The sequence below is a fragment of the Heterocephalus glaber genome, unplaced genomic scaffold (assembly GCF_053883595.1).
Source record: "Heterocephalus glaber isolate CG9 unplaced genomic scaffold, H.glaber_assembly_v1.0 deba00001577, whole genome shotgun sequence".
NCBI classification, from domain to species: domain Eukaryota; kingdom Metazoa; phylum Chordata; class Mammalia; order Rodentia; family Bathyergidae; genus Heterocephalus; species Heterocephalus glaber.
The window spans coordinates 14,338,625-14,360,624 of NW_028258358.1; the positions used below are offsets into that span (position 1 = coordinate 14,338,625).

General features: G+C 38.0%; 1 protein-coding gene across 1 annotated transcript in view; it reads right to left on the reverse strand.

The window, feature by feature from the left end:
• Obi1 (ORC ubiquitin ligase 1) overlaps positions 1 to 12,718 on the reverse strand; it is a 50,985-nt gene extending 38,267 nt beyond the window's left edge. Inside the window, exon 1 of the mRNA XM_004845220.3 lies at positions 12,563 to 12,718. Coding sequence (XP_004845277.1) covers positions 12,563 to 12,634 — 72 coding nt within the window. The 5' untranslated portion in view covers positions 12,635 to 12,718. The remainder of the gene's footprint in view (positions 1 to 12,562) is intronic.
• Positions 12,719 to 22,000: the final 9,282 nt, after the last annotated feature.

The following is a 22,000-nucleotide window of genomic DNA, read 5'->3' on the forward strand; positions in this document are numbered from 1 at the left end:
TACTTTACAATTCAGAAAACTAAGGCATAAAGAAATTAGGTTGCTTCTGCTGCCTTAACTTAGTCAAAAAACCAGAAAACAGAAAAGTAGAGTTTGTTCTTGTAACAGCTGAGTTTCAGTCAATCACAAGAATCAAATTTTGGCCAATTACAGTCAGCCAAGTGATAGACAATATCCATGTAAGGCAAATGCCTCATCACACCATGCCAATATAAAGCAAATGCTGGCTGCTACCAATCAGGTTTTTGTATGTCATTTCCTTTTCTCTGGTCATGAATATAGTCTGCTTATGTGGTAGGTTGGGACATCCTGAACCAACTTGAATCCAGAATGCTATTTGGTCCTAGAACTGTTTTCTTGCTCAAATAAATGTCAACTTTAACCCACCTCAGATTTTTCTTGACCAGTCTCACTGACCTAAATTCTTGGTCCTAGAAATTAGCCTGGTACTTGGTAGGTATGCAACTAAGGATTGCTGACTGAATTAACTGCTCTTAAGACAGTATTTAACATTCAATTATCTGGGGAACTTTAAAAAAATTTTAAATAATGTGTAACTTTATTATCACTCACTAAACACACACATACACAAAAATTAAAATTATTCAAAGAAAAGCAATGCAAGGAAAAAAACCTATAATAATATTCAAATATAATAGAACTCAACCAAAGCAAAACTGAAAAGTACTTAAACATTTTTCCATATAATTAAAAAAAAAACTTAAGCATTGACAAGATATCAGAAGATGTGATTTGTTTTAGAAAGATTTTCAAAACTAATATTGAACAAATAGTGATCTGGAGAAAAAATTCTAATTAACTAGTAGACTCCACATAGGCCAAATTTTTTTTATTTAAATTTCAATACAGTCATGTGACACATGATGGAAATATAATCTGAGAAATATGTTATTAGGCAATTTCATTCGTGTGTATCGCAAAGTACCACACAGAGTGCCAACTTCTAAGTGCAAACTGAAAAGGTATACGTCAATCATCTGTGATGGCCCCTTGATATTATCCAAATACGCAGTTAAACACGAGATACATGACGCTACCACTGGCATAGCAGCACACTGTTTTACAGTAAACTCTTTTATATAAGTAGGATTATGCTCTAAAGGATGAAAAGCACAGCATGTTATGATAAGTATCTAAAACAGTAACAGTCATTTATCACACTATCAAGTACTGTGTACTATACATAGTTGTTATGTGCTTCTTCTGGAAACATCCTCCTCTCCTTTGATCTCAGTGACTCTTCCTTCCCAACCCACTGATGAGCTCCGGCCTACTCTCTATCTACATCTTTTCCTATAGTTTTAAACACAATCTATATATGGATTCTTTGCAGATTCCAGCCTGTAACTGTGATCTCTCCTGTTCCCCTCCTGCCACCCCTGCCCCTTTTAACCTTTTCTTTGTATTTCAAATTATTCATTATTTGTTTTAATTATTTTAATCCTTAATTACACTATCAGTTTCTCACACTAGAGAAACTATTTGGTATTTACACATGTGTGTCCTATTTATTTCACTTAAGAGGATGGCCTCAATATGCATCCATTTAGCTATAAATGTCTCTAGTTTCTAATTCTTTATGGCTGAGAAGTACTCCATTTTATAAAAAAAAAAAACACACATCTTCTTTATCCAGTCTCCAGTTGATAGGCACTTGGGTTGTTTCCAAGCTTTAGCTATTACAAACTATATCGCTATAAACATGGGTACACATATATCGCTGTGGTATGATTCTTTTAATTCTTTTGGAAAGATGCCCAGCAGGGGGATAGCTGGGTCAAATGGGATCTCTAGCCCTAGTTCTTTGAGGTATCTCCATACTGATTTCCACAGTGGTTGCACCAGTCTGCACTCCCACCAACAATGGAAAAGGGTTCCTTTCTCCCCACACCCCCGCCAACAAGTTCTGGGGAACTTTCTAGAAGAGAATTATGACTTAATGCTTTTCCAACAGCATAAACTTAAAAATAAAAACAAAAATAGCAGAAAAACACTTAGGCTTTCAATTGATCCATATGGTTTTTCCACTGTAGGATTTATGACGTTCTATACTCATTTTCCATATTTTCTTGTTTAATAACAAAAATACCAATGTAAAGCCTTTTTGCACTAAAGACTAGACTAGAAGATCAAAGGGAAACAGAGAGTACCACCACAAACCACTTTCCTCAGAGAAAACATTTATGCTGCTCTGTGTCTGCCGTAGAGTATACTATGAATAGTCATTAAATTGAAAGGGCTTCCCACCCTCAAAGGAATCACCAATGTACAGTTATTTATAACAGGCAGGTAATTATTTAAGTTTCACTGCAAAAAGCTCTCTGCTCTCAGTCTAGCTTTCCAGGACTTATTCTGGTCCTCCCTGTATTATGAACACTAATCTAAGAAAAGAAAACAGGGAATACAACTAAGGATGAATTTAAACTTCTTTTCAGAGAAAGGTAATTCTAATCCATTTTTGACAAGATCTATTCAAATACAACAACAAAAAGCCAAAAATATCATGAAGCCCATGAAGCCCAGTGTCTCAAATTCTTTTTTCCAAAGTTCTACCAGAAGCCAGGAGTGAATGCTCATCTCTAAGGCATTTCTTGGTCAATCTCAAATGGCACAGAAGTCTGAACTTTCACTGCAGGATTTGTTTCTTAAACATTCAAGTGATTGGAAAGTCCAGATTATACGTTTGTGTATGTTTTAATTTCATCTCTATGTCAGGAGATCATTTAAGAGCACAAAAATCCCAAACTAAATACCAGGAAGACACTGGCATATCTATTTTGCAACCCAAATACATACATGTATCCTATATCCCTGCAAATATTCTAAGAAGTACCTTATACTGAAGCTCAGCTAAAGTAGAAGGAGTTATCTCCTTGGATTGGTAACTACTTTTATATCGGTGACTTAATTTATTTGTTTAAGTTATAAGTTCATCTGAAAACAGATGAAAGACAATGTTCAAGACATAGAACTGTGCATATCATATAAGAGAATTCAAGATTTTTCCCCCATATGAAACACATTTAAAAGCAATCAGTATTTTCTATGTAATTGCTCCCACAGTAAAGGTTAAAGAGCTCCGCAAACTGAAAAATGGTTTTAGGCAATTCAGCAGTTGCTGTTATCATTTACTAAAATGCCAAAGACAGAGGAGGAGCAGTTTCCACACATGGTAAAAATCAAGAATTTTGTTCCGGTCATATTAAATTTCTTATGCCAAGGTGATTTTTAAGTGGACAAGACTAGCAAGGTTTTGAGAGTTAGTGGCATAGAAGATAATGGCACTTAAAATCATGGCACTGGAGAACATGCCCTACATGGACAAAACAGCCAGGGAAGACAGCATTCTAGCAAATAAAGAGGTACCAAAAAAAGGAAACAGAAAAGGAAGGTACTTGTGATGCCAGAAAAGAGAATAAGGTATTACAGAAGTCAAGAGAAGTTTATCAAGATGGAATAGTGGCTGATACATAAAATATTGAGAGACAGAGTTTGATGTAAACTGAAAAGAGAGGAAATTACTGTGATCCGTTACTGAAAAGCAGTACTGTTTCATCAAATGGTTGAGACAGAAACTAGATTGGAGGCCGAAAGACAATGAAAGACAAAGTGAAGACATAAAATATGATTGTTTTGACATAAAGAAAGCATGACAATTGGACCAGTTAGGAATGTCAAAGAGAATGGTACAGAAAAAAAGGAGTATTAGTGAGAGAGAAAGGAGGGAGTATTATGGCTAGAAATAGCAAAATTCCTAAGTCAAAAAGGGAATAGAATCCAAAGCACAAGGGGAGATTGTCTTATACAGGAGTATGGCTCCCTCTTCCTTTGTAACAGAAGGGTAAGCAGAAATGTGAATACAAATATAAAGGGGTTGGAAGATCTGCTGATAGGAAAGATGAAGAAATTCATGTTCCAAATGCCCCCATTGTTTATATTTTCTCATTAAATATAAGGTGAGGTTATTAGCTGAAAGTGAGAAGGGAGGTGGGAGATAGAGTTGAGAAAAGGAGAATAAAACAGTCATTTTGAAAAGATAGAAAGAAAGTAGGCTTACTAGGGACACGTAGCAAGACTGCTCCACATTGTTAGGTCCTACTTGAAGTCTATGGTTTTGAATTCAAAGACCAATTAGGAGAGGTATATGCTTTTTTTAACCAAAATTTAGCTGTTCAGGTTCAGGCAGGAAATAGATAAGTATTTTGGTTTATGCAGAGTTGGGGTTTTGCCAAAGAGAAAATAGAGAAAGGGGACTGATGATAATAAATGACCATGAATAAGAAGGGAAACAAATGTACTTAGGTGGTAATGATGACAATGAAAAAGAGGTAGTCAATGGATGGATCTTGATAAGGCTGGAGTAATGCTGGTGAGTATGATGGAAACATGATCAGAAAGTGAGATGCATATAGTCAGGATACTGAGGATGGTAAATTGCTTTTGCCAACATTTTGACCTGGGCCATTTTATCTGATATGTTCTATTTTTTTCTCTTAATCTTATATATAATGTCGTGCTTCAATGCTAACAACTTCGGAATCTCTCTGTATATGGTGGACCTCACTCAATAAGAAATAGGAGGTTTTAACAGGGCAAACCTGGGGCCAATTCTAGCTCTCCCACTTACTGAGCTTTTCAATTTTGAACACAGTAATACCTTTAGTTTCTAGGGCAGTGGTGGCAAACCTATGTAATGAGTGCCACAGCAGGCTGTTTATATCATTGAAAGCTCTAAAGAGTATGCCATCACTGTTCCAGGCTATCAGTTTCTATCTCTGAAATTACAGCTTTAGTACCCTCTTCATATTGGTGTTAACATTAAATAATGGATTTCAGCACAGACACTTTCACAGGGCAATCACACACACACACACACACACACACACACATGCACACAATAGTATTACTATATCCCAGGAGCCAAATCCATGTAAGAATCCTGCAGGTTCAACCATACATGTTGGAAATCAAACCTGGCCTCCTCTGCACTCTTCCTGCATTCCTCCTGTGTAATTTAAGTTAATGGCAGCACCACCTCTCTCTACTTGGGGCTAAAAGAGAGCTGCCTCTAACTCACCTCTTTTACTTATCCTCATCATCCAATCGGTCACCAAATCCTGGTATTAGTTATCAAGTCTAAGAAGCCCTGCATCTCTAAGATCCATTAATATTTTATGAACTATGCCACTAAGTGAAAAGAATGAAAAACACTAACTACAATTGTAAGATTCAATCACTTGTAAGATGCAATCAGATTTCAGGCATCTTAAGGAAAAAATATGCATCTCAAAATAGCCACACAGCAAGCCTACCACCAAATGTTCATCACCCCAAAATTGAATTTAGGTTCTCATTTTTTAAAAAATCCCTGATCTATTGCAATGACCTCCTCCCAACCTCCTAAATGTTCACATCCATCCACTTTTCGCACTAATGCCAGAGTACTTTCCTAAATATGGATCAGCAGCTTTCACTGCTCTCTGGCAAAACAACAATGGTTTGTCCTTGCTGACAGTACAGCTTTCAAAAAACGTGATCTAGTTCTACAGACATGAAACTCCAAGAGTTCCGTGGTTATGGAAGATTCTACCAAGATTTCAAAGAAAAGCCTGGAAGACCAAGATACATGGGACAGGGTTGAAGCCTCTGCAAGCAGGCCCTGAAAGGGAGATGTGTGCAGCTATGCTATAAGAGTGAAGCTGAAACTACAGAGAAGACCCTTGGAAGTTAGCGATGTGAAATGCCTGCCTGAAGAAAGCTGCAGGTAGTAAGCAGTCATCAGAGAGTAGCCACGTGGGCTGCAGCCAGTAAGGCCATAGGGGCGGGGATACCTGAGCCCTCAAAAGCCCACATTCTACTATACTGTGCTTGAAACCAGACATGGAGCATTAGGATTTGATGCTTGCCCCTTGGGTTTCAGTCTTGCTTTGGTCCTATCCTTCCTTTCTATGCCCCATTACTCCCTTTTAGAATGGGAATGTTTACTGTATGTCATTTTTATCTTGGAAGTGGTAACTTATTTTTTGACTCTTCAGGGCTCACAGCTGAGTATGCCTTGAGTCTCAAAGAAGACTTTGAATTTGGACCTTTGAGGAATGATCTTAACATTAACATCTTGGGGATTCTTGGAGATGGACTGAGTGAACTTACTTGTGAGAACGCATGAGCTTTTGAGGTCTTGGGGAAGAATGCTATAATTTGAATTTTGAATGGCCCCCGAAGGCCCATTATTGAAGGCTTAGTGCCCAGCCTATGGTGCTACTAGGTGGGGATGGGACCTATAGGACATGGGGCCTATTGCAAGCAAGTTAAATAACTGGGGGGATGTCTTTGAAGGGGTATGGGGACCCTAGCTAGTTCCTTTTCTTCCTCTGTTTCCTGGCTCCCATGAAGTGAAAAGCTTTCACTTCCATAAGTTCCTGTCATGATGTACTGTGCCAGCACAGCCCCAAAGCAATGAGACCAATCGGTCATCAGTTGAAAACTTTAAAACTGAGCCAAAATAAACCTTTCCTTCTCATAAACTGATTACCTCAGGTATTTTTGTCAGTGACAGAAAGTTGATTAACACAACCATCTCTTCATCTAATAGGGTGCTCATTCATTTATTTAATGTTCATTTCTTTTTGCATTGTATCTTAATTAGAAATTGCACACATCCTGCTTTCCCTATTAGAGTTCAGGTTCCTTGGGTACAGAATCAGTGACCTGCTCTTTGTATCCATCTATAGCACCTACATAATACTTTGCAGACTATAGGATTAATATAAGTGAATTTTGATGTACTAAAATGAAAGACCAAGACAGTGCTCCCCGAAGTCTCCCAAGAAGTAAAAGATCATGGCCACTGCCAAACTGTGGAAAAAAAAAAGTTTTTTTTCTCCATTTTTAATATACCAAAATGACAAAAACACAACTACAGGCAGACTATTTGGCTTTGTCATTAAGGACCATTAACACTGTTGCATACTAGAGAATGGTTTGCAGTGCTCAATATCTGGCAATATCACTCTCATTGTGTTGGACTTTTTTTTTTTGGTACTGGGGATCAACTCAGGTCCTTGCACTTGCGCAGCAAGCAGACAGTAGGCGGCGAAACCACTGAGCTAAATCCCCGGCTCGTGTGTTGGATTTTTGAAACTATTATCTAATTCATTTATTCAAACTGAGTACTTATCAGATGATGATTTCTGGGCAGTGATATAAATTTAGGTTAGACTAGAAACTTACAAAGGAAAAAGAACTACTAAGAAAAGTTACTTGTCCTTTGACTGTAACCAGCAATAGTAAAATACAAAGAATCTAGGTCTCCCTCAGTTTTTGTTCATCCTCTGCCCAGATCCCGCTATATAAAATACCAAAACAGATTTTTAGTATCTTCCCAAGACACAGAAATGATCATAATTTGTCAATGTTATTGATCATTCTGTCCAATTTACTTCTGAATGAATCTGTGGCAATAAAACAGTAATCTTTTGAAATAAAAATCCAAGGCCAAAGTGGCAAGGGTAAGTGACATGTACAATTCCAAATTCATCTAGAGTAAGCATGCTGAAGAGATACCCTACTGTTATGTCCCCTGAGGCTGGTGAGAATGAGGAAGAGCAAAAAGTACCATGTAAAAAGTGGGCTTCTCTTGACAGGCCTAGGGACACATGCCTATATCCCCACATCTATAATACTTGGGAGGCTAAGGAAGGAGGATCATAAGTTTGAACCTAGCCTGGGCCACTAAGTGAGAACTTGTCTCAAAATAAAAATTTTTTAAAAATCTTAAAAAGGAGTGAGATGTAGCTCAGTTTGAAGCCCTGGGTTCAATCCCCAGTACCGCAAAAGAAAAAATAAAAAGTAGGAGGGGGCAATTTTTGGTGCCACACCCTATAATCTGTTTTCCTATTATGCAATTTTATTTCTTCTATCTGAAGATGTTTCAGTCTTTAGAGACTACCTCCAAAACTCTTTTCTTAAAGTAGCAAATATACTTGGATGATTAAATTTAAAGTTGTTATCCATTAGGTGGTACCTCAGTTCACAAACTTATTTTGTTCCACAATTTTGGAAAGGGGAAAGATGGCCATGGTTGTTTTGTCACCCGATGTAGAGTTTGCAAACAAACACAAAATTTTGCTAAACACTTTTGTTTGTGAACCAAATTGTACCTCGAGAACTGAGGTACCACTGTATTCCTATCATCCTAGACTTACCTACTACAAGCTACACATTGGCTTACGCCAGGGTTTCTTATGTTGGGCACTACTAACACTCTAGTCTATAGAATTTTTGTTGTAGGTAGCTGTTATGGTTTGGAACACAGATCTCCCCCAAAAGATTTATGTATTCAGAGGTGAGACTTTTGAAAGGTGATTATGGGAAACTAACCTCATCAGCTGATGAGTTCACAGCTGAACATATTGTTAGAAGGCAGAGCCTCATTGGAGGAAGTAGGTCACTGGGGGGAATAACCTGGAAAAGTGTATTCTTAGCCCTTGTCCCTTTCTCTCTCTCTCTCTCTGGCTTTTTCTCTATTTCTCCTTTGGGATGTGTTGAGATGGACAGATTTTGTCTGCCATGCCATTTCATCATGATGTTTCTGCCTGGAAGGTACCTGACCACAGTTGGTACCCTCTGGCTGTAAGCCAAAATAAAGTTCCTGAATTTCTGAATTTAAGTTGTACATGTCAGATATTTTGTCCCAGCAATGGAAACCTGACCAACACAAGGACTGTCCTGTATACTGTTATATATTTAAACAGTAGCATCCCAGGGCTTTACGAACTAGATGCATAGCACCCCTCCTACGGACAAGCAAAATGTCACCAGACATTGCCAAAGGTCCTTAAAATATACCTCTATCCCACAAAGAATCACTGGTCTAGAATATTCACAATGAATCTTCCTAAAGTTAATGGAGTTGGTAATATCAAGTATATTGTCAGCTGTGGAAACTCAAACTCAAGGAAATGATACATATATAAATGCCAGAGCCTGGATTTGTTTCCAATATTATCCAACTATAAAAAACACATGATCTTTCAATTAAATTAAGTTTTTTCTTCCTTGGAGCAGGGTCCATAAGCAACAATTTGAGAATAAGAAATAGACATGTGCCCCAAAGAAGTGAGAGACTAGGTACAAATGAGGCGATGGGAATAAAGAGGCTACAGGGCAGCTGTATCAACTAGTTTGATAATTATACTTAAAATCAACTTCCCTGCTCTACTGGCACTCTTATTAGAAACAAGAGCCAACTTTGTCTCTTGAAAGATATTATTCTTGAAACAGTATTATTCTTTTAAAATATCTTGTCAAAATAGTATAGGCTACCCTAGTGAAGACCTAGAAAGACTGCGAACAGGAATTAGGCTGTGGTAAAGAAATGATTATAAGGGACCTACCACTTCAACCTTGAGTATTTGGAAATATTTCAAATAAAGTACCTAAATTTCTCTCCCTCCCACACACACTGTTTTAAGAAATCTCTGGCTCTGGGCCAGAATTTTGCTTCAGAATGTAAACCATGTATACTAAGTCATTTAATAATGCCTTCCCATTCCTGTCTAGATAAAAGAAAAGATAATCCATTTCCCCTCTCCTATCTTCATCTCTAATTCCTAAGAGGAATGCTTTACAGATAAACTGAAATTCTGTTTATAAAGTAAATATGTCAGCTATTACATACCACCCCTGATAATTATTAGGCTATATCACTACTTTGAATTAATTTTTATTATAGTCTAAGTATGACATGATTACATTCATCAAATTTAATTTGAAAAAGAAAAGGATGTGGAAGTTGTATTACAGCACACTATGACAATTATATGCAAGCCTAATTCTTAAATCCACTCTTGGATCCTCTAAGGCAATGAGAAGTCAAACACAGGTCAATGTACGAAGGTGGATCATCTGCTGGTCAATCAACAGTGAAAACAGTGATTCACTGCTGGAACTGTCTCCAGTGATTAATGAATTTTACCACCCCGAATGAGGACTCTAAGCTGCATAAGGCTTTGTCCCTACCTCTTTCAATATTTTTAAACAATATAGGTGAAAAGCAAAGCAAGTAGTCCTCCCTGAAAGAAGTGATCCTTTTGGTAGTATTCCTCGGCAGGCACTCCTACATTGTAAAGAATCTGGTTTCATTTCTGGTTATTTCAACCAAAAAGCTTGCCCTTAGTATTAAGCAGAAATCTTAATACTGTGCAGCTATATAAAACTTGATTCCTTTCCAAACGAAAGATACTTCATAATTATATCTAGTACCCCACAAATATGGTATGTGTTGAATGGTTAGTAGCACAACCAAATTGGATTAGAAAAGGCAAGTCATACAAACTGTTGTTTACAATCCTCAGTGTACTGTGGCAATTTTGAGAAGTGCACTGATCTTATAAAGCAACTGGAAAAAATGCTTAATGCTCATCAGGAAAGGCTGGTTCCTCAGTCTGAGGGCCCGTCTCAATGCCCACAATAAAGGCAAAGAGTTACTGGATGTTATAGGTTGTATTTTTTTGGTAAAAATTGCTTGTGTTTCATTTAATCCTCTCAAAAATATAAGGATGCTATTACCATTCCCATTTTACAGTCTGGGAAACTGAGACTCAGGTTAAGTCATTCATACAAGGTCATACAGGTCATTGTAACTTTGTAAGTGGTAGAACCTGAACATAAAACTCAGGTCCTCAGGGGCTGGGGATTTAGCTCAGTGGTTCCGACGCCTGCTTTGCAAGCACAAGGTCCCAAGTTTGATCCCTGGTACCAAAAAAACCCACAAAAAATCTCAGCCCCTCAGTCACCATACCTGAGTCCATAACAGAAAAAAAAAAAATGCTTATTTACAAACTGTTAATATTTTATATAATTTTTATTTTAGAACAAAGTTAACCAATACTGAAAACATTAAAAGTGTCTGCGGACATGATGAGTTCAAGTGAATGTTTCAGGAAGTAACCAAACGAAGGCACTAATGACAGAAGTTTCACTACCAGAGGCTCTAAGTCTTAGCTTCCAAAGAAAAGAGACAGAGAACCCTGTTCATCTCATAGCACTGGTGTGAAGAATACATGAAAGAATAAAAGAAAAGCATTCTGTAATCTGCAAAGCACTATATTCTATCAGGTATCACTTTTGTTAAATACAAAAAGCAGAGGTTTGGTAAATCAAACAGGCAGAACACATTTCCAGCACAATTACAAAACACAGCTTCTTAACTAATGGAAATTGGTTAATGTACAATTAAGACCAAAAGGAAATTATCTTCCCACGATATTTTTATCAGCTCAAAAGCTACTGTTGAACAAAATTCACTCAGAATTTAACACATCTGGGGAATCTGTCAGAAGCTACATGTACAGGAACTGTAGCAAATACATAGAAACACTCCCCCTCCCCCACCAGCCATGTCTGTAGGCAGTGGTAGCAAACGCCAGTTCAAATACCACCCCCAATGTGGCCATCCTTGAGCTCTCCAGTCAAAATTGATCAAGCCATCCCTTAAAGTGCTCTCACAGCACATCAGCTATTTTGCTGTCATTTCATTCTGTCTGTAACCTAGAGTTATCAGTTGCTTCAATCCTGACTTTTACTTTTTCAACTCAGTAAGTTCACAATAAACCTCAAATATCTAGACAAGTGATCATATTGGCTGGCACTGAGATTAACATTATCAATTCTAAGCCTGAGGCTGCAGTTTCAGTCTACACTTTGGCGGCTGACATAGACACGCTGCAAAAATTAAAAAAAAAAAAAAAAATTCAGCATGGGGGGAAAAATCTGAGCCAATATTTTCCCTTTTTGATCCAGGTAATAAAAAAAAAATGCTTTTTAAAAAAAGACCAAATGAGAAATACAAACGGAAATGAAAGGGTAGACAACACAAGATACAAAACTCCGTTTCTAATTCAGAACTACTTTCTCCACATAGTTTCGCCAACACATTAGGCACCTTCTGTATCACAAGGAGAGTATTCTATCTCGTGACTGATGCCTTTGTGGATTTAAAGACCAGACCTCTTACTCTAAACACTACCTTTGGACAGATACTGTTTATTTTTAAGGACTTTAAAATGGAAAAGACTCCCCAATCCGCATTAGGCCCCAGCACACAAACACTCTGGCTGAGCAGGGGAGTAAGGAACCTTAGGCGAGGCTTCTAGGAAATGCGCTTTAATGGGCTACATTACACGCCACGCGGAGTTGCAGATGGGGCTAAAACACTGCGGCGCTGCGATTCTGACGGGGCCTCCTGCGAGGCCGGCGCGAGCCGCAGTGAGGCCGCCCACGGGGTCAGGGCCGCCTCCCAGTCAGCTCCAGCACGTTGCCATCCTCCTTTGAAAGGCGCCCAGATGAACCCATTAATCACAGCACGCAAGTTCGGTGGCCCTGGATGCGGCCTCCTAACGCCTGAGGAGAACGCACTCGGCGTTGCCTCCGATCTCAGCGCCTCACGCCCGTCCCCGCCCAGCGCGGAGACCGCCCCCGACCCCGGCGGATACTTCACACCCAACACCTTTTCGTAGCTGTGCCCGCAATCACCCATTACCTTCCCCAAGCAAATGTGGCACGTGATGGGCAGAGTGAGAGACAGTGTAACGTTCTGCACTGTCTGAGCCATGGCAGCGTTCAGAATCCCGCCAACACGGAAGTCCCGCCGACAGTGGTTCCTCGCCACAACTGGCGAAACGCGAGGCCGGCTACGGAGGCCCGCCAGGGCCATAGCCCGTCCGGGCGAGAGAACGAAACGCGTTTTTGAAACTCGCGGTCGCCCAGGCTTTTTCCTTCCTTAAGAAAAAAAAAAAAAGCCTTTTCAATTCGGGAGCTGCAATTCAGAAGCTGTTACTAAGAATGAGAAGGAAGGGAGCTATTGATAGGCGATTTTAAATCCCCAGATCTTTCCGAGGGAAATTGTATGGGGGCAGGAGGAGCTTTTCTCTTAAAGATTAAACCCCACACATAAACATGTGGCAAGGTCAAGACATGAAGAGACGTTATCTGTTTTACTACGTATTTCAAAACTTCTCTCAGCGTCTCCCAGCTTCTTTTCCATTTCACGTGACACAACGTGCTTCCAGAGGGCACAGTAATTCACTTAAAAATGACTTTTCCCCCCTTATCTTTTGTATCCAGAAATAATTAGGAAACATTCTCAGCTCTTCCTTCAAGACAGACTTTCATTGTTGGCCCTTTTTTGATTTCCGCCAAAATGAGACAAGGATTTCTGCCAGGACACAGATTTGCACTCATAAATGAGAAAGCTACTACAAATAGTGTGAGCCATCCTCTTGCAGAATGCGTTTTAACACTTTTATTTCAAGTACATAGTTGAGTATGAAATGTACCACTGTGTTGTTGAACTCCAAGGGAGAATTCGTGAGGTTATAAATTAGCATTTCCTAACGATGAAAAAGAAAATAAATCTATATATTCCTAAATGAATCTTAAATATAACAGATTTGGAAATTTAACTGCAACTTGCTTTAAGTGAGGAATGATTGATGTGATAAATTATGCAAACAACTATCTATGAGTTGGGAGATTTAGAAATACTACCAAGGAATAATGTACTCTTAGTCTTTCTGAAAAAGAGACCACATACTGTGAAGGAGCAGCTTGTGGGTAATAAGAGCAAGAATTTCTGGACTCAGTGGACTTGGACAAATCCCTGCCCTCAACACATCTTACTTGGGTCATGTGTTAAATGAAGGCAATGTGTGCCTACAGAAGAACCTGGCAATCGTGATGGCAGCAGCTGGTAGTTTACTTGAAGAATCCCAAATCCAGTTCAAAATTGGCTCACATGTGGCAGTGAGAAGTATTCTCAACAACTCAGTAACTTTACAGTATTTCTTAGGAATTGGAGACCATCATTTCCTTGGAATAAGAGAACTGTGTCAAATAGTCATACTGCGTCTATATTTAATGCTCATGTTCCAGTCATTTGATTTGGCTGTTTCCTGAGTATTTATCTGAGGTCCAGAATTCTCATGTTTTTCTAATTATCATTCACATTCTTGGCTGTGGAGCCCAGACTTTAGAATGAGAAAGCTCCAGGTTGTCACCTTCTGTCATCTTGGCTAGGCATGTTTCAGGGTTACTGATATCTTTCCTGTTCTCACCTTGCCCACACTGGTAGGTAACATGGTATTTTAGGGTCTCATTCTAAGGCCTGGAGGAGGTATATGATTCACGCTCAGCCCTGAAAACAGTGCAGCAGGAAGACATGTTGAAGACCCTTCCCACTGCCACCAACACCACCCAATACTGGGGACTGAACCAAAGTGTTCCCACTGAATTACAGCCCCAGCCCTTTTTACAAATTTTAATCTTGAGACAGGATCTTGCTAAGGCCCTAAGTTGCCCAGGCTGGGCTCAAACTTGGAATACTTCTGCCTAAACTTCTCGGAATACTGAGATTACAGTCATATGCCACCATGACTGGCTTGAAGGCACTCCTTTAAAAAGACTTTTCCATTGCTTAATAGGTAAGTTCATTTTTGTAAATAATCCTGGTGATCGGTATTAATATCTAGTCACAAGGATAAATTGTTAAAATCATGACCTGTATTTTAAATAGGATATTACAATCTCTACTATTTCCAACATGTCTTTTTACATTTCTGATCATTGTTCCAACTTCTGAGTGCAGTTTTAATGCTCTAGTCATATAACTATTTCTATGCTGATCACATTGTATTATAGTTGATTATGTGTTTACCAGACTATGTTTCTGGAGGTCAAGGATTGCATCTAATTTACCTAGTACCTGCTACTAAGTGACTATTCTGCAAACAATAATATTTCCCTTAGCCATAGCCTACCTTTATTGTATGGCTGTTTTATTTTAAACAATATCTTTTACCTTTTTATCTTTACCTCAAAATTGACTATTTTGCTTTTTGAGAATTATAAAAATTATATGGCTCATTTTAGGAAGGTTAGGCCATTTAAAATATATAAAATAATAAGCAAAAGTTTCTCTATACTGTTGCCTCACCTCTCTTTCCTTTGTGGTAACCACAATTAACATCTAGAACATATCCTTGCAAACATTTTAATTCATATATTGCTATATGCATAAGCACCAACAGAATTATACTACAACATATCTGCTTTGTCCTTACTGCTCTGCGGATAAACACAAACATACATAGCCAAATAACGTCATTAGCAATACAGGTTGAATGGGACTCTCTCTAGGTCCAGATTGATTCCCCAGGCTTTGTTTTTAATAATGCAAGTGGCTTAAGGTCAAGAACTATCTTTTATTTCCTCTCCATGAAGGACATTTCCTATTTGTTTTTTTACTAATTGTGTTCTAAATAGAAGTTGCTTGGACCAAAATATTAAATGATGTTTTCACTAATCCAAAAGGAAAACAAAAGATTACATGGCTTACTGTCTTTCTGCTTAATTTCTGTTTCAACTTAGTAGCCTTATGAGGAACCGGTGAGCCCAGCAGTTTAGTGACATACATGGTAATGCCTGGAATAGGTCAGGATCTCCTAAACCCTTAGAATTACAACCTTGTAGGACTAGTAAGGCTTTTAGGGCTTGTTATGAAGGCCTTTCCTGGCCTTCCTTCACAGATGAAGAAATTGATGCCTGGCTAAGGTAAAGCAACAGATAATATTAGAATTGGAGCTCAATCTTAGATCCCATTTGATGGACTTTCTGAGATTGTTGGCCTGATGCCTTCATGTAAGTGCAAGATGTATTATTATTAATAAAGTAGTTCAGTAATAAAAAGTCAGTCATAATTGAATTTCTTTTCTAAGAAAACCATCAAATAGCTATGGAACACCTTTTACCCCTTGTTTAAATCAGATTCATTTTAAAGATAAATTATTTAAAAGCAAGTTTAAAAAAATATAAAATCTTAAGTGCTATTAAAAATTGATTAGGAATGCATTATTCTTTCATTGACCCGGTTCAGATTGTTTTTTAATTTTTTTTTGGTCAAAGCTAATAAATTTGAGTAGATGTTTCAGACAGACGTTTTGTAATCATTTGGTCATCAGTCAATTAATCACAACTTCATGAATATTGATTTCAAATTACATTTATTTTTCATTCCTGAAAGACAATTTTTTGTTTGTTTTAAATTTATACACCCCTACCTGGATTGTGGTTAAAACTTAGAAAACTCATAAAAATTGTATTAAAAATTAATCAGAGGTGCTGGCCCACTTGCATGGATGTCAAGCATGGTAGTGTCCTCATAGGCTGGAAATTCTGAACTAAAATGTCTCAAGGTAGTAAACAGGAAAGATTTTTTTACTACAGGAGAGGAAAATTGTTATGACAAGAGAACTTGGGTTTCTCTTGTACAGTGACTTTTGTCTTTATATAATTGGTCCATGTTGTCCACTTTCATTGCAAAACTGTATTCATTCCTTTAATTTATATGTTTATGGAAAACATTAAGGAATAATTCAATCAGACAAACTTCTGTCTCATGGGGGGTTACATTGTAGTGGGAAAAGTTCAGCTGCATTGGCTTGGAAACCTGGCCTCTCAAGTAGCAGGAGAGGTTTTAACACTGCACCTGCCCATCAAGTTCAAATTTAATCACAATATAGTGATTGCAGAATAAAGAAGTGTATTTGGATATTTATTTGTTCCACCAATATTTGAATATTTTTATCTGCCGGACACTGGTCTCAGGGACCAGTACATCTGTGAATTAGACAAACAGGACCCATTCCTTCATTTATTCATTCAACAAATATTTTATTGATTACCAGTGATGCGGCAGCCACTGTTTTTACTATTAATGAGCCACTTTATAAATGGAACAACAGAGACCAAATACTCTATTCTGTCCTAAAATGCCTATTTTACAGCAATTTCTCTTCTATATGGTGTTATTGTTGATTTGCCCCTGGCTATTGTGACATAGCAAGTTATAATTTTAAATATTTTACAATGTTGAAAATTGGGTGATTGTTTTAAATTAGGTCATTTTAAAAAGAATACTTTAGTTCCACCTAAGGCTAAGTGTCGCTTCACAATGTTTATTGAATGCTAGAGAATAAATGAAGGAAATATCACCTCCAGAAATATTGTAAGAGAACCACCAAGGTGGAGATGATAGTGAGACTTGCCAAAATAGCAGAATAGGGGACCCAGCTCTGAGATACTCACTGCTTTTAAGTTGCCTGTCAGAGCACATTTATTTTCTTTCTACTCTCATTTTAGAAATGAACAAAAATTCTGAGGTGATGCTCCCTCATAGAAACCCAAAGCCAGGCCCTTTCAAATAAAGCTGCTGTTTTCATCTATTTACTGAGGATCTACAAATAATTGTGTTGCATTTGAGAGCATCTCTCCCACAAAGGCACTCAGCACCTGGCGACAGGGTCCTCAACAGCTGGCTAGAGTCTTGTTAAGTTGCTTTTCCTGAAAATTGGACTCAACATCTCTTTTACATACTCAATGCTTCCAGTCATTTTTTAGTAGTTTAATCATTTATTACAAATGTTATTTAAGGTATAGCTTTATTTCCCCAGATCAGGGTCCTCAATTTTTTGATTTATGGCGTTCCTTTCTTTTCCTCCTCACACCATTCATTATGACCATTGCATATACGTTTGATGTACAGTAACCTCAGTGACAATGAGGTAGAGGAGTTAAGGAGGTAGAAGATAACTCTGGCCCTGTACTTCACCTTAGTGCGTGGTGGAGTGCTAGTCATTTACCTTCTCCCTGATGGAACACACCTCTGTGGGCACCAGTTCTCACAGCTGCATATCAGGGAGTTTGGACAAAATAACCTCAGAAAGTCCTCTTAGATCTTAAAAAAGAATCTAAAATGTTGGATTTAATTGCTAAATGTAATTACAGTATAGCATAAAACAACTAAAATACAGAAGTTATTCATAGGTTCTAGGGAGGGCAGAAGTGGCTAGAACAGTCCCAGGGATAAGTGGGCCACCCAGGAGATCTGTGAAATAAACTGATGATCCAGAGGAGTGCAGTGCAACCTTTCTTGCAGGAATGGTCCTGCAGGTTGCATTATTTTGATGAATTTAGTTTACTTCAGGTTTTGTTTCAAGTCTGAAAGGCCAAAAACTGGTACAATCAGTAATTATCCAGTTCACCTTAATCAAACTCACCTCCATGAATACATAAAGAAGGATGCAAATTCATGAATTCACGAGGGAAACCCTTTCCGGTGACTTGCATTTTCCACTGGTTAACCATTGCTTTGGAGCAAAGGGACGTGGAGAGACTGAAGGATGTGAGTCCTGAGCTGTGGAGAATCCTAGAGAGATAGCACTGATAAAGCATCTGTCAGGTCTGTATAGTCAGTAGCCCTCTCTACTGGAGCAGGTTTGATGCCTGTTTACACAGATGGACTTTCATGCCTCAGTGTCTCCCTGCTTTCCTCTTGTGGCTATGCCATTAGTACTAATTCACTGCAGTCCACCTGTGGGCCTCGGAGACTGTCTTCCCCCAGTAAGTATGTCACACATACAAATTTAACTTTCAGAAAGAGGCCTGATTTCTTTATCGAAAGTCAAGAGGTGGGGGGAGCTTCTTATCCGGTATAAGAAGGAACTTTGGGAGGTCAAGAGGCTGGGACACTTGTTTTTCATTTGTTTTTTAAAGATCCTCAGTGTATTTTAAAAATAATGTCAATAAACTATTAAAAATACTGTGGTGTGTTTTAAAGATATACATTTAATAAATTAATTTCTTTAACATAAATATATAATATAGTAAAATGACTTTCACATTGCTTTAGATAATTATAAGATTGATCATAATAAGTCCTAAGTCCTGGGCTATTATAAACAGTGTTGTCTCACAAAGATTGTGTGTGTGTGTGTGTGTGTGTGTGTGTGTGTGTTTTAATCTGCAGATTACATACTCATTAGCAGGTCATGAAATCAATTTGTAATAGGGCAACCAAGAGAAGGTTCAAATATAAAAACTCTTTTATTCCCTCTTCTGCCAGCCAGTGTGGATGGACTACAGTTTCTACAAGAGAGTTGTGTTTGCCTCCTCCTGACCCTGTAGGGTCTCAGTAATTTGTACTACTGTCTTTCCTCCCTTTCCCATCTTCTCACTTTCATCTCTATCTGTGTTGGTTGCAACCAACACTTTACAGTAATTTCTATAGACAATAGAACTGTAATATATAGTGCATTGCACATAGTAATGGAAAGTATTGTTTTGTGCTGGTTGTTCTGCAATAGATAACTTACTATTGTTTACTTTTAAAAGTTTGAGAGCTAGTATGTTAGTATTTAGGCCAAATTATAGATGTCACTTTTTCCTATAATCAGTGTGTCTTTACAATGAAGTGTTTGCATTCTTTTGGAGATACTGTTAACAGTTAAAACTGGGTTCATCTGGTGAGTTCAAGACTTGGACCTAATGAATCTTCTAATATGCCTCCAGCCAACCATGCTAAACAAGATACTATGTTATCTTCCAGAGGTACTTCAGTGAATACCTTCCTTCCTTGTTCCTATTCCTTCTACTCCTTAACCTTTCATAAAAGCATATACTGTATTTTCAAGAAACAGTCTCAAGCTTGTTGCTCTGGCTGTGCAAAAACTGAGTAAAAGCAACAGTCTTTATTATAATTTATTTCTCAGAGACATAACTCTAGCAGAGCTGCAAAAGGTAACCCGATGTGAATATGGTTCAGCCCAGCAGACATTTATGCAATGTGTACTACATGTTTCTTACAACACCCTGTCAGATGGCCTGCCATACTCCCTGCTTTATAGATCAAATAACTGAGGTTCAGCGAGGCAGCAAAGACTACATGGCTATTAAATGGCATTAATGAATTTTCTGACATATGTCCCAGAGCCTAGTCAGCCAACAGCTATTTGTCAAGGATGCACTATATTCCACAAACTATGTGTTATACCTGGAGATGACATGTTGTCTGCCTTCAAGGAGCTCAAGCCACTTGATTTAACACTTGACCAAACACAGTAATGTAGGTCTTGGGATGTGGGTTGCTGGTAAAGCATTTGCCCAAAATGCACTAAGTCCCCTGGGTTCAATGCCCAGCAGAACAAAAACATAAAAGGCAGATCAAAAATATATAGAATATTTAAATTTAAAAATTTATTACAGTAAAAAACACATTGCTGTTAATCCCCCTCAGAATACTTCCTTGTGTTTCAAACACACTTATCCCATCATTCTTGCCACTTTCTGAAACAGTTCTGGAAGTCCTCTTCTGTGAGTCTCTTTAGTTGCACTGTCATGGCTGCCTCAATGTCTAGAATCAATTCAGAGTCTTTACCTTTCACGGTCATTTTGACTGGGGAAGAGCCAGAAGCCCTACAGTGCCAGATCTGCTGAATGTGATACATGGGGAGATACCGAAATATTTTTAGGAGCCTGCCTTTCTGCTGGATGGCATTCAGCAGCAGCATTCATCACATTTTTTTTTATCAGATCTCATAAATACAAAAGACGACTTCCAGTACTGCTTCAGAAAGTGCCAAGAGTGATGGAATAAGTTTGTTTGAAGTGAAGGAGAGTATTTTGAGAAGGATTAATGGCACTGTGTCTGTTGGTGCAATAAATCTTTTAAAAATTTAAATATTCACGATATACGTTGGTCATACTTCGTGTGTGTGTCTGTGTGTTTGTGTATGTGTGTACAGTAAGTTAATATGAGAGTCACAACAGCCACTCACTATATAGAGAGCAGTTACTTTGGGCCAGGCCTGTGGTCTGCACAGGAATATGGAGACCCTGAGCAGAAGCCCTCTTTCAGGGTATGAATCAAGTAAGATTTTCCATCTCTGGGAAAGGATGATCAAAATGTCTAGCAGCAACCAAGAACATCAAGGCCCTCAGATCTGAGGAACTGCAGGTGCAGAAAAAACTGGCTGGGTAAGACGATGCCTTCTGTCATCAGGGAGTAGGCAAAGAGAGAGTTGAGATTATTCCAGGACTTCTATCTTGGAAAGCAAGGTGGGGGTGGAGCACAGGAAATTACAAAATATGTAAGTTCACTCAAGATTTAGTAATGTAAAGCATGATCTCATGTATATGCGAAATCTAAAAATATCAAACTAATAGAGATAGAGTACAACGGTGCTGAGGAGATATTGGTCAGAAGGCGCAACATTTCACCTAGGAGGAGTAATGGCAATTGTAGTTAACAATAGCATAATGAGTATTTTAAATTTGCTAAAAGCATCAATTTTGAATATTTGCACTGTAAGAAAGAAGTGTGTGAGTTTATGGATATGTTAATTAGCTTGATTGAGTCAGTCCAGAATGTATACATATATCAAAATATAACAGCGCTGGGGATTTAGCTCAATGATGCCACGCCTGCCTTGCAAACACAAGGTCCTAAGTTTGATCCCCAGAACTGAAAAAAAAAAACCAAAAAACAAAACTAACATTGTTCCCTACAGATATATACAATTATTTGTTAACTTAAGAAATAATAAAGATTTGGTGTTGGGGCCTTAGAGTGAGTACTCACTGCCTGAAAGATTGAACACCTTATATACTGTTAGGTTGGTATTTGCCATGAATAGCTAAGTTGTGGGAAAAATTGATTGAATTATAATAATTTCTGTCACTTCAGAAATTTTATTTTGGGAAAACAGAATATGGAATTATGTACACAATATGCAAACTTTTCTTTTGATATAAAATATGTCTAAAAGATTAGTGAAACAAATTTAAGAGCTTTTATATGTAAGTAAGAAACTGATGCAGTAGGTGGATAGTAGATGACTATTGCCAGAAGATACAATCTAGTTAAATAAAAACAAGCTACAATTAAAATATATATTTACATATTCAGCAGTACTGAAAATCAAACCCAGGACCTCATGCATGCTAGACAAAATTGTACCATTGAACTAAAACCCCAGCTCTAAAATAAATCTTGAATTTATTGGTGTTAGAATAGCCATCATTATTTTTTCATCTTAATTATTATTTAACCATGGATCCTTAAGAGATAAAACATCATTTCAAAATA